The following is a 12,823-nucleotide window of genomic DNA, read 5'->3' as shown; positions in this document are numbered from 1 at the left end:
GATTTCTCCATCGCGACCCAGAAGATGCGCGAAATTATCGTCAATTTGCTGTTCGGCGCCGGGATCCTCGCTGTTAGCAGTGCGCTTTTTCAAGTCGCTAGCTTCTTCTTCATCTACCTTCGCCCATCCAAGCTGCACCGCTATCGACACACAACCGCTGGAAAACCCGCGTGGGCTTTAGTCACCGGTTCCTCAGCTGGCATTGGCAAGGCATATGCCTATGAGCTTGCATCTCATGGTTTCAACGTGGCTCTGCATGGCCGCAGCGCCGCAAAACTAGCAAATGTCCGTGAGGAGCTTGCTGCAGCATTTCCAAATTGTTCCTTCAAGACAATCGTTGCCGACGCGTCTCAGTGTGCAACGGATACAATTGTTTCGGCGCTGCAAGGTCTGAACCTGACGGTCCTGATAAACAATGCTGGCGGGGGTCCCTTTCCGAGTTTCGGCATGGTGTCTGACTACACCGAGCGAGAGATCATGGATAATGTGAACCTCAATGCCATGTTTCCGACGTTGCTGCTCTCAAGATTGCTCCCGACATTGGTGAGCAATGCACCAAGCTTGGTTATCAACATGGGCTCCATGTCAGACAACGGGTTGCCGCTGATGTCCTTCTACAACGGGAGTAAGGCTTTCGGCCGCATCCTCTGTCAGACATTGGCACATGACATGGCTCTCGAGGGTCAAGCAGTAGAGGTCATGTGCGTACAGACGGGAGGTGTCACTGGGACGAGTAAAATCCAGATGAAGCCAGATCTATTTAATCCGGATACGAGGACATTTGCAAGGGCGGCACTGGCGAGAGTGGGCTGTGGGAGGGCCGTGGTGGTGGGATATTTCCCTCACGCGATGCAGCAAGTTATGGCTGACATGATGCCCGGGATTGTGAAGAGAAAGGTGTTCATCACCGTCATGAAAAAGCGGCGAGAGGATGAAAGAAAGCGAATAAAGAACAACTAAATGGGTCGGCGCGATGAGCGTGCGTTTACGTACATTTTGACTGTGTATTAGTGAGGTGTGAAGATAAATAGCATAAGGCCTGGAGTATCAAAGGTGAGATCGGATTACTGAAAACGTATCGTTAACATGATAGACTGAGATCTAAATTGAAACCGTCCTACTGCCAACCCTTATTTGTAAGCACTCTTCTAAAATAACGATTATTTTGAGCCCCAACGTACACATTGCTATTCACCCCCTGCAGGAGAAGGATTGCCTTTCCAGACCAGATCCTGAGCAGAAGAGAGCATATTCTTAAACAGGGCCTTCGCCCCCGGAATGGCGAAATTCTTATGTGCATCACGATCCAAGTGAATTTTCCCTGCACGCAAGTGTTCGAGATCGGCCCGTGTTGAGATCTTGGACGGATTTCTCAATATGTAGCGATATAGAGTACTGATGGCCACCATATAATTGTTGGTTTGGAAACTGGGGCATGTCAGGGAGCCACACGCAAATTAAATGACGAGGGGGCCTACCTAATGACAAATACTTTCCTCACTTTCGGATTTTCCAAGCTACTGATGTGGTGTTAGTTAGGTATTAAATTACATTGAAATTGGATTGATGACTTACTCATTCAAACATTTAATGAATGATCGCGCGGCTTCAACACATAAAGCCTCGCTGGCTCGGAGGCGGTAGTCAAGTCTTTCTGAGATACCGTTATGACTCGACTTCAAAGTTATAACCGCCCAGTGAATGGCGCGTAGTAAATTAAAATATTCCAAGTGCATCAATAACACATTTGAATATTTGTCAGGTGACACCAATATCATGTTATTTGGACGGCAAACGGGAGGCAATGCATCCCTCCAGGCCGCAAGGTCTTGATCCACCTTGACGATGGATTCAAGTCTAGCAGCAGCTGTATTCTTCAAGTGCATCAAGGTGCAAAATCTGTTCTGTACCTTGTTGAATTGGTGCGTCCAAAAGTAGATCTGTGGAAAGCTGGGAAATAACGAGCTGTCGACGTCCATGGCTACATCTTGATGGACTATCTCTTTATCGAATGCAGCGTTCATAATTCCGCATGGTCGCCCTTGGGATAACGAGAGACTTCTATTGGAGTATTAGTATCAGTCTATCGCGTACACAATCGAAAAGCCTACGCATCGAAGCCGAACACCATCCACCAAAGCCGAGAACGAAGTTCCAGCTGGGGTTCAGGTAAATCCATTTCCTGGGGGATTTCTCGATGCAGCCCTAGAGATTGGGCAGTGCGTAAAGCGAGCCCACAGAAGACCCAAGCTATTCCTGACCTCCCAAAGTAAAGATGGCGCACAACCTGAAGAATTAGAATGGTCGGCTTACGGACTGGTAAACACTTACATGCAGTAGAAGAATTTGTATCGAGATCTCGCAAGGTGATGAAATCGAGTCGTGCATCATGGACCAAGCTAGCTGATATGTCGATGCGGCAAGTTGATCAATACCGACGGCATTTTCGGAGGTGTGCTTGTCACTTAACGCCCCTATTGACACTACAAGGTAAAATATACAGTAGTCGACGAAATCAAGCTGTGAACGATCAGATGTATAAAACATTAGAAACCTTGCTCTGAAGGAATCCTCGTCTAGAATAGGATAGAACATATTGAGGTTCTGGAAATATGCTACACGATCATCAGTCTACTCATTCTCAAAATGCAAAGGGCACGTGTGCTAATACCGTCTATACTCCGCAGCGCTGCATCTTGGGGAGAGAGATCCTGTGTTGGGAGATTAAACATGGAAGACAGGCCAACCTCGTCCACAAAGGGGCCTGCTTCTATGAGGAAGCCGAGAGAACGAGGACTTAGAGGAATCTGTTGGCTCTCAAGGGCATCCTTTAGGCACAAGGCCAGAGTTGCGCCAATCGAAGTCGTGCCTAATGGATTGTAAGCAACGGTCGGCATTGGTAGATAAAGGATCAAATACACACCAATGTAATTAGCCACAGTTTCATTCTTGCGAATGAAGACGCCTGGAGGCACAGAACCTTGCAAACTCGCGTCGTTCGGATCCCTTCCACGCAGAGTCTCAATGCTCGACACCTTGCCATTGGCCGAACTTACGGTGGATTGGGACGCAAGGGAAGGAGAGTCTTGGAAGGGAAGAAATGCATTTTGAGCACTGCTTAACGTGATTCGGGGGGTTGGAGGCGCATTTGCTGCTGACGCGTCCATGAGGCTTGGATCGACGTCAGGTATGTCGCCGAGCATCCCCTGGTCTGGCTCCCAGAAGTTTGAGGAAACACCAATTCCAAGCTGAAGAAGCGCATTACCAAAGTCATTAGTATTACTATGATCCTCAAAAGCCTCTTCTTGGGACCATGGCGGCGGCGGCAAATTGGTGTTAAAGGTACCGTCCACGTCAACAGTTGAGGGAAGAGAAAGTCCTACGCTCGAGGGTGATGGAATGAGTGCTGAAGTGCTGACATGGATGGCAGGAGCAGAAGGAGACTCAATCTCAGCATCATGGAATGATTCATCGCCTCTTCGGGCAATCTGGGTGGCAGGGCGCCGTCTTCGGTCATTTGAGGTGCATTCGGCGTGATACAGTTGGCAGTTCAAGCAGGGACGCTGGTTTGGTGTACATTTCAGCTGTTGCCAGATAAGACCATTGGGCTGCACCGTAGTGGAACTGGGTAAGAGCTTACTCGTTTCTTGCGACAGTAATCACACGCTCTAGAGACTCGCTTCGCACGCGGCGTCCGAATGGTGGTTGGGGGAGTCGAGGCGTTGGTCATGATAACACCGGAGTTGGCAAGAGTTCCACGGAACGTGAAGATCCAGCTGCAAGGTGAAGGCTCTTCCGGGGATTCAGCGAGCCGCGGGGTTTATAATTATATAGAGAGTACTCCTTTGCATCGGTCACCGGGGTTTCGACAAATCTCCGAGACCCCGGATTTTCTTCCCGAAACTAAGCTTGTGCGGGGTACATATTATACCAGAGTTACTATCCCTTTATGAAGACTAGTCATAAGAGCGGGATTGGGAGATGCTGTAGTACCCGAGGTTCTTTAGTCATTGAGCTAGCCTGAAGATCAGCATGTCCCCCCATTCAGCCAGCCTGCGTCAATGCCATCTCCCCATGATGCATTGAAAACCCTTGTCGGATCTGCTGAGATCGAGATGTCTGTTTCAAAAACGAATTCAGAGGAGAAGCAGGGCAGCAATTGACACAAAATAAGCCGGCCCGTGCGATCGTACGTATTGGGCGTGGTCTTCAAAGAATTGGGCAGAGGAGAATGAATTGATGTAGTAGTAACTGAGCTGTAGCCCCCAAAATTCAGGACAAGACAAACACCTAAAATTCTGAAAGAGCACGACGCCCGTCCTGCTCGAATACAAGCCGTGATATTTCTTTGCAGCAGGCCCCTGTTGGCCGCCATACCCATCATGCCATTGGGGTCCAAAGACGCATGCTAGTTGGTCTCCCGGACCAAGGCAAGCTTTCTAAGTTCTCTTCCGTAATCATTGCCATTGGGTAATCTCTGTATTGTGTGGATGTGATACTTTGCAGGCTCATCATTTGTAAGAAACACACCAGAGTGGTGGTCAAACTCAAAGAGCGCCACTGGGCTCTGAATGCGGTAGTAGAATGCGTCGGCTGGGCCAAAGCCACCAATCCATGAAAAATAGGTCTCTGAAAAGAATCCGACGATTTGGTTTAGTCGGAACTGGAGCGGTTTGGGGGGCAAGAGCGCCAGAAACGCAGAGATGATGGAAATGAGCACCGTCTGCTGCTCCGCCGTCATGTCCGTGGCGAGGATACCTTCGTATGCAATCACTCGGTTGTCCTGGAAAGCTCCAGCCATGTGTCTCTAAGTGCCTGCGTTAGCTGACAATACTCTCAAGAGGAACAATCATCCGCAACACCACGTACTTCATCTGCTGGGTTCCAGCGACCCTCGGGCATAGCTTGATCATGCATATGGGAATAGATTTGTGCCTTTTGTTGCAATTCAGGAGACAGAGATTGCATGAGATACAATCCTAACTGGCCCTCTTTCTCACAAAGCTCTATGCCTTTGTCAGGGCCAGTGTCGATTATCTCAAACACCGTCAGCTACGTGATGTTACGTTGCATAGATTATTTGCCACTCGCACAAGGCTCAGCACCGAGGAATACTGGTCCAATGACCATCTGCTGCCGATTGACGAATACATTCAAGCCGAGGTGGTGCCCGAAGAACATGTAACCCCAAGACTCAGTTTCAGACGGCTTGCCAAATAGTGTAAACCTGCGTCATAAGTTTGTTAGCAAAATGGTGGGAATTCGAAATTGAATCTCATCATACCAATAACTATTTTCGTTCAAAATCGCTTCTTTGCCACAGATTTCTCCAAGGAACTTGTTCGTCTTCATAGCCGCTGTGACCTTGCTGAAGCCCGCTTCGCTCAATGATTTCTTCAGCAGCTCTAAAATGAGCTCGACCTTTCCTTTATCTAGATGCTCTAGGCGCACACCACATCTGAACAGGATAATTTCTGGATTGGACCCCTTTCTCCTAAGTAGGGGGAATTAGCAAACTCATTCACGTCTATTCTGAGATCAGCCGTCGCAGGCTCACAGACTTACCAGTCTTCCGAATTCAGATCGCGTAAGGCATTGCCCTTCTCATCTGCGTTTAGTGATTGCAACACATTACGTGCAGCCTCGACTTTTTAAATGTTAGCTTCTCCGAGTTACTTCCATATTTGATCATCCAATTACCATGTCTCCTGTCGGCGCCCCTTCGTCTTGGAGACGATAAAGTCCTTCCCTTTTGATGCCATTATCTGTGATTCCAAAAAATGGTGCGTCAAGATTTCCCGTCTATGCATTCCACAACGGTTGAAATTGCGGGCTATTCACAATTGCCTCGGAGTACTTGTAGGGATCGCTGAAGTCGACACCTTGGGATCGGGACCATTCTGCAAAGATGTGTTAGTACTGTTTAGCAAGAAATCACCGGGACTTGATGTGAGATCATGAGCTTTCCTTTGTTAGGCACGTGGCCGTGGTAGTCGTACTTGTGATATTCGGAGATTTCGACCATATTGACAGAGTCCAACGTAATCAGCCAGTTGTTAATGACCTGTTCGACAATGACAAAATATGAACAAGTGACATTGACGCAACTTGGTCTCTAAATACCCACTGAAGTAAAAAATCCAGGTCGTACGATGTCTCCACACTAGTATCCGTGGAAGATGGGTTCACTTTGGTTGCCGGGGAATTATCATTGTTGTTGCGCTTCCCCGGAACGAGACATCCCTACAATACGACTGCCGTCCAGATCCAATCCAGATATATCTCCTGGCTTCCATTTACCGTAGCTCGGAATAATCGACATTCCGTCCACAGCACTCTGTGTGATCCTACTGTATCCAAAGATGACAGACACGGTACCCCAGGAGTTCAGCTCCCAATACACAAACGCGAATCTGCCCTCAAACGCGACGCCTTACGATTCCACCATTGTGTGCAACCTTGTGAGCCGCCTTGAAAATGCGGACGATGGTAGCATCAGTCAAGTAGCTCCAGCCATAGTAGTCAGATGCCCCCCGAGCACCAGTCGTACAGTGTACTAAATCAGTATTCCAGGCCACGATGCTTTGTGCCCAACGCCGTGGGGACTCTGTACCCAACTTGTTCAGAGATTTGATCGAAAATAAGGATAACGGGCAGACAAAGACATTGTTTCTGTCATTCAGACATGCCATCAACCTGACTTGGCCTTTCGTCGGATTGCCACACTGCATACCAGCCTGCCTGGGTTTGGTCAATGAGCTCCAGCTGCGCAATATCACCGTCACTAGCCAGTTGGACAGCTAAGTTTTTGTGATATAGCTGGATACAACTCAACTAAGCTAACACAAACATTCGTTACGCCTCTCCTCCACGAGAGTGACTGGCTGTCCAAGGGCAAAGAAACCAATCAGGCAATCTATCGAGCTGTGGGAAACGCAGAAGTCGGACAAATGATGGGCGAGTTCTTCCCCGAACTCTGTAAGTTCACTGTTGCCTTCTTGCTTCACTCAAATTTTCGTCATGCTCATCCTCGTAACAGCTTACATAGCGACCGCAGCTGTATTCGGCTTCTTGATCGGGGGATCAGACAAGGTGCAACCCCTTCCCCTCAGTGAGGTCATAATTGCAGGTGCCATCGCCGCAATGGGCGCCACAAGGCAGGCCAAAAGTCATTTGAAAGGCTCTATGGGGCTGGGAATCTCATTGATGGCCATGAAGGAAGTTTTGAATGTTGCGGAACAAGTGGCAGCTTGGAATGGCAAGAAGCTACCTGGCGAAATTGACTTGGCAAGCTTGGCGGAGGAGGCAAGGGCCAATCTTGAGAGATTGGAGACGAAGTCCTATTAAGTTTGGGAACGAATCATGCGTCATAGATTGTTCTCATAGACAAAGATTTTGCTCTCAATACTCCATGTCCAGCAGAAGAATAACGTTGTGCACATGTAGTCTGATACTTTGCCGTGGTTAACATTACTCTGCACCCCCAAGACGTACGGCTGCGAAACAGAGCCGTCCGAGTGAAGCCTGGGCAAATATTCACTACTTTCTGATCAAACATTAAAAGTCTCGGGTATAGTTAGCCCGCGGGAAAGTGTGTTGCCATGGAAAATCATTGATGTCCGGTTACATCGCTTGGGATCCTTCCAACCCCGTGCATCGGCATCTTATCAGTCGCTGATTCAGTCGTTGTATTCCCTGGAATACCAAGCGTCGGCCCGAGAATCCGAGGTGTGTGGGGACGTGGGGCTGATGTGATCCCCGGAAGACATGATCAATTCCCCGGAAGAGCACAAACGGATTCCCAGGAAATGTGTAATTGAACCTAACCAGCTCCGAGAGTTTGAAACAAGGCAACAGGGCTATGATGAGAGTAGGAAAGATCATCGAATACAGTATACGGCTAAAAGTCTCTTCGCTTATTTAGTCCTCCGGCTGATGTTAATGCACTGGGAATAGTATACTCGATTGATAAAACCTCAGTTTGTGTAGGCCATCGATGTGACCTGGGGAACATTTGCATCCACGGAATCTTAGAAGGTGACGTCTCCCCTTCATCTAAATGAATCGAAGATAAAACCTCAATCTCGCTATTTGTATACATGTGATGCCCGGACTCGCCAAAGGTACTCCAACCAACCTACACGAGCATGTCATGTGCTATCCCGAGGATCCTATGGTTCCCAGAGACCCCAACCACAACAAAGCCTGTCACATACTCTATACTGGGGGAGAGTATTGTTTCACTTCCTCTGATTGTATAGCTTCGTACGCTGGTATTGACTGGGCAGCTGCTTCACGTTTCTCCTCTGTTGAAATGGGTTACAATCTTGAGAACTGGGGGCGTAATGTATGAGAGTTCTGTTATTTCAAATAGAGTCTTTTTATTTATGCATTTGAAAACTTACTCTCGCAATATTTATACTTGGTGATATCAAGTATCATGCTCGGACACTGAGATTTAGTATGGTCTTGGTATGGTAGGTTGACCTTGGTGTCTAGGCAATTTATCTGCTATCCTGGTTAATGGAAAAGCAGTTAACACCTCCGTCCGCGGCAATACTTCCAATTATCGTCAAGTAGGCATGTCTCGACCGAGCAACCCTTAATGCATGGCAGTAGAGGGTAGAAAATGCTCACAGGCATATGAGGATGCTCCAGGAGAAGTACAATCGGTGTCGTACGGTAAAGTGCCCACAAATATGACTCCTACGCCCTCCGACTCGTCGGGAAATAGCACATCGAAATTGTAGGTCGCCCTCACCGGCTTGGAATGCGAGACGCGCGTGAGACGCGTTCCTATTGGGTGCCTGGTCATATAGATGGGCTACACAGCGGGGACTGGCACAAATAAAAACATCACACGTGGTTTTGCCTGGTTGAGTTATTAATTCACATAAATCAGAGAGAAATCACCTTCTCTTAGTCTTATTCTACATCGTTTGTCTTCATTACTGAGGAAATAGGTTTCTACCCACAACTGGTTGTCAGCGGCCCGCCAGGTTATTCCTTTCGTTAGTCCATCGATAACATTGACGCAAGAGACGGGCAACAGGACTGGATTTTCTCACGCTAAGATACTCCGAGTCTTCAAATTGACTGACGATGGAGGATCTGGACGAATCCATTCAGATAACGCAAGACCATATTGATGGAACCCCTCGAGACCACCCATTATGGGCAGCCTACAAATCTCACCTCGGCAGTCTGCTCCGTATGAAGCATGAATCTACTCACGACATAGCGAATCTTGGTGATGCTATTCATGTTACCTTGGAATCAATTGATGCCACACCCCGAGATCATCCAAATCGCGGAGGGCGACTAAGCAACCTTGGGTCTCTACTTGGTGATAGATATGCACAAACGAAAGTCCAAGTCGACCTCGACAAGGCACTGCAATTTACACACGAGGCTCTTCAATCGACTTCAAAAGATCACCCCAATCACACAGTTTGCCTGATCACCCGTGGAGCTATTCTCAGAGCGCGGTACATGACCACAGAGTTCTTGGCTGACCTGGACGAGGCAATTGAATTCACGCAAGAGGCTCTCAATTTGATCTATATGGATGATACCAGTCGAGCCGACATGCTTCACACATTTTCGATTCTTCTCAGCGATCGATATAAATTGACGAAGCTATTGTCTGTCACTAACCTGCGATGAGTTATACGAACTCACCCATAATCCACCAAATTCAAGCCAGCACAGCGCTACTTCGCTATCTTGCGGCGCGCTCCAGATGGCAGGAAGCCTTCGAGGCTGCAAGTACGGCTATCCGTCTAATACCACAATTGGTTTTGCGATCTCTTGGTAATTCAGATAAACAACACTGGCTTGGTCAATTGGGAAATCTCTCCTGCGAGGCTGCATCCGTAGCGTTATTGGCTGGCCATGGGCCCCTAACTGCTTTGAACTTCCTTGAGCAGGGTCGGGGCATTCTTACTACATCCATTGAGGGAATGCAATCCGACATCTCGGAGCTTGAGAGGAAATACCCAGCCTTGGCAGAAAGGTTTGCCCGCGTCAGAGACGAACTGGAGCATTTCACAGCACCGGAATTAAATCGCAGGAATGTCGATTTGACAGTCTCTGATCAACAGTCCAACCCTGATGAATATTTTACCCAACTCATTGCCGAGATCCACACCAAGCCTGGTTTTGAGGACTTTCTGCTCCCTCCAAGTGCATCCGAGATCCGCAACGCAGGACAATACGGTCCAATCGTTGTCATAAATATCAGTCTCCAGCGTTGTTTTGCGATAATTGTTGACCAGCATAGCGAACGACTCGTAACCTTGGATAAGTTCAACAAAGAAGAGTTGAACAGCAAGTCATTAAAAGGGAATCTGGGAAGTCGAGAGAACTTGGAATGGCTCTGAGACGTGATCGCGGGTCTAATTCTCAGTAGCCTTGGGTTTGTTGAACCTCCGCTCGGAAATGGCTGGCCACACATATGGTGGATACCAACAGGTACTCTTTGCAGATTTCCCCTGCATGCGGCTGGCTATCACTTTACTGCAGATTCCGACACCGTGTTGGATAGAGCAATGTCTTCCTACAGTTCTTCCATCAAGGCGATAATAAGTGCTCGTCGCGCATCTGTTCTGCCGCCGTCTATTCCGACAAAAGCGCTCTTTGTTGCTAGGGAGCATAGACCAGGAAGTTCGACTCTTCAATTTGCGCCACAGGAAGTCGCCACTGTCCGTCAACTATGCGCGTCGATGAATATCAGTCACCTCGAGCCGCGAAAATGCAAGAACGAAATTCTATCAGGGTTACAGGAATGCGGAATCTTTCACTTCGCAGGACATGGTCGCACTGACGAAAACGACCCATTTACAATCCAATTGATGCTAGAAGACGGAAAGAGAGATTCATTGACAGTCACCGATCTCATGAATCTGAAACTTCGGAAGCAGAATCCATTTCTAGCTTACTTATCAGCTTGCGGAACGGGCAGACTCGAGGATCAGGTGTTTTCCGATGAAAGCATTCATCTAATTGGAGCATGTCAGATGGCAGGCTTTCGCCACGTCATAGCCACATTATGGGAAGTCAATGACAAACTCTGCGTGGATATGGCGAGGATTTTCTACGAAGGCCTGCGAGACGGCGGCATGACTGATGAATCAGTGTGTCTGGGGCTTCATAAGGCAACCAGAGCTCTTCGAGACCGCCAGTTGAACACCCAGGCACAAGGAGCAGAAGAGAGGGAGCACATGGGGACATCGTCTAGATATGACAAGGGACATGGCTGCAATGAAGGACATGGAGCTACAGGGAAAGATCGTCTACCGCGGCATGTTCTTGTCGAAGAGGAAGATGACGATGAACCCTTACTTTGGGTCCCGTATGTGCATTTCGGCGTTTAAGATATCACTAATCAGTGACTGCCTGTCATTTTAGTAAAATATTCTGTATGCATCTAGATTCAAACACTCCGTTTCTTTATTGCTCGGCGCAGCCCAATTTCCAGGACCTTGGAGAAATTCACGGCCGAAATGGTACAGCAGGCTTGCGGTAAGTGCAGCGAGTGTAAGCTCCGTCACGCTTTTCACAGATGTACCATCAGGTGCGACCGCGGATCACAATTTTGTAAAGAATTAGGAATGGAGTGTCATAACGACATTGTCTCGGATTCAGCCTGGTCAAGCCGAGAGTGTAGCAAAATGTCGCCTCTCAACAATGGCATCGTCAACCATAACGGAGCTAGTGGATCGCCAGAGACATGGACTTGCTCATGGTCTTCAAAATAGGTCAAGGCGTATAATTTGAACTTGGCGAGCACAAGCGGACTTTTTAAGCTCTAGAATGGCTTATAAACAAGGGTAATCTCACAAGTCAGCCGCAAGTCCATTAGTAGGTCCGTATTTAGGCCACCAGAAATGCTCCAGATTCAGACCAAATATATCTGATTAATCCTCCAACGCCTAGTTCACAAAGGCAATCATGTGTATGCTGATATTTGCTGACTCTAGGGCTGGGCGGTGGACGGTGGACGGTGGAGTCTATAGTGTAGCCGTCGTCAGAGACGCATGCGCTACTTATTGGTTATCGGGTAGAACGGAAAGAGATTGGGTTCAATAGTTCCATGCTTCAAATTGACGAGTCAAATTATCGCTGCCCAGTGGCTAGATAGGTGGTGATGATGACCGCTGGCTCAACGCATGTTTCACCCGGCAAAGGTTCTAGACCTTGATATCGGCCAGTTGCATTCTGTGGCAGAAGACGGTGAAGGAGATGCCAAATCAACCTCGCCGCTCAGCTCAGCGATTTCAAGTTCCAACCCCTCATTTAATCCTATTCCAGACCTCCCTACCTAAGTCTTGATCATCTGCAGCCGGGCAATCGCTGAGATTGGTTCCCGCAATGCGGCGCTTACACTCGGTGCATGTATCATGCACGCTAGGACACCGATTTATTGCCAAATACCACGCCTTGCGCTGCTGTTTGGGGCATAGTGCCGGTATTCGGTGCAGATGGCACCAACAGACTCCAGTTCAGCCCGCTGCGTGAGCCGCTTTATCTCATTCAGCTCAATGTGCCTAAGCCACCACCCATGAGAATACCTATCATTCGCGTTGATCCACTCGCTAATTGATCCTTACGTTCGCGTATATACGAATCATTCTTCTGATACAACGTGGAGTTTCTTCCATCGTCATGGATCGTCTTTCGTGTATGCATCTGCGGGCCGCCCATGTTGGCCAGCATTCAGCATCTGGCAAGCTGGCTACAAATATTGGATCACGTCGCCTCAAAATAACACAAAAGTTCATTTCCGAATCAATCAACTTCACTCTATCATACTATTCTGACT

The 12,823-nt window shown here is 48.2% G+C and overlaps 5 protein-coding genes across 5 annotated transcripts; 3 read left to right on the top strand and 2 right to left on the bottom strand.

Annotated features, from left to right (window-relative positions):
• Positions 1-2: 2 nt before the first annotated feature.
• Positions 3-1,127, top strand: BGZ61DRAFT_440013 (short chain dehydrogenase/reductase). The gene has a single exon (XM_046244432.1). It carries the CDS (start codon positions 25-27, stop codon positions 958-960), a length of 936 nt encoding a protein of 311 aa, XP_046113211.1. The 5' UTR covers positions 3-24; the 3' UTR covers positions 961-1,127.
• Positions 1,128-1,187: 60 nt separating this feature from the next.
• Positions 1,188-3,730, bottom strand: BGZ61DRAFT_544882 (uncharacterized protein; the record flags this gene model as incomplete). Its single annotated transcript, XM_046255281.1, has 8 exons — positions 1,188-1,428; positions 1,479-1,520; positions 1,576-2,058; positions 2,129-2,205; positions 2,332-2,615; positions 2,672-2,869; positions 2,924-3,563; positions 3,641-3,730. The coding sequence occupies 8 exons, from the start codon at positions 3,728-3,730 to the stop codon at positions 1,188-1,190; spliced, it is 2,055 nt and encodes a 684-aa protein (XP_046113210.1).
• Positions 3,731-4,408: 678 nt separating this feature from the next.
• On the bottom strand, positions 4,409-6,025 carry BGZ61DRAFT_544879 (uncharacterized protein; the record flags this gene model as incomplete). Its single annotated transcript, XM_046255280.1, has 7 exons — positions 4,409-4,807; positions 4,870-5,037; positions 5,116-5,227; positions 5,285-5,494; positions 5,566-5,642; positions 5,701-5,802; positions 5,939-6,025. 7 exons carry the CDS (start codon positions 6,023-6,025, stop codon positions 4,409-4,411), a joined length of 1,155 nt encoding a protein of 384 aa, XP_046113209.1.
• Positions 6,026-6,362: 337 nt separating this feature from the next.
• BGZ61DRAFT_526395 (uncharacterized protein) lies at positions 6,363-7,347 on the top strand (the record flags this gene model as incomplete). Its single annotated transcript, XM_046252946.1, has 3 exons — positions 6,363-6,489; positions 6,820-6,978; positions 7,040-7,347. 3 exons carry the CDS (start codon positions 6,363-6,365, stop codon positions 7,345-7,347), a joined length of 594 nt encoding a protein of 197 aa, XP_046113208.1.
• Positions 7,348-8,910: 1,563 nt separating this feature from the next.
• BGZ61DRAFT_502262 (CHAT domain-containing protein) lies at positions 8,911-11,396 on the top strand. The gene is made up of 4 exons (XM_046251725.1): positions 8,911-9,466; positions 9,823-10,015; positions 10,073-10,333; positions 10,412-11,396. The coding sequence occupies exons 1-4, from the start codon at positions 9,103-9,105 to the stop codon at positions 11,373-11,375; spliced, it is 1,782 nt and encodes a 593-aa protein (XP_046113207.1). The 5' UTR covers positions 8,911-9,102; the 3' UTR covers positions 11,376-11,396.
• The last annotated feature ends 1,427 nt before the right edge of the window (positions 11,397-12,823 follow it).

This window comes from Ilyonectria robusta (genome assembly GCF_021365365.1).
Source record: "Ilyonectria robusta strain PMI_751 chromosome Unknown BGZ61scaffold_1, whole genome shotgun sequence".
NCBI lineage: Eukaryota > Fungi > Ascomycota > Sordariomycetes > Hypocreales > Nectriaceae > Ilyonectria > Ilyonectria robusta.
This window is presented reverse-complemented; position numbering and strand designations above follow the sequence as displayed.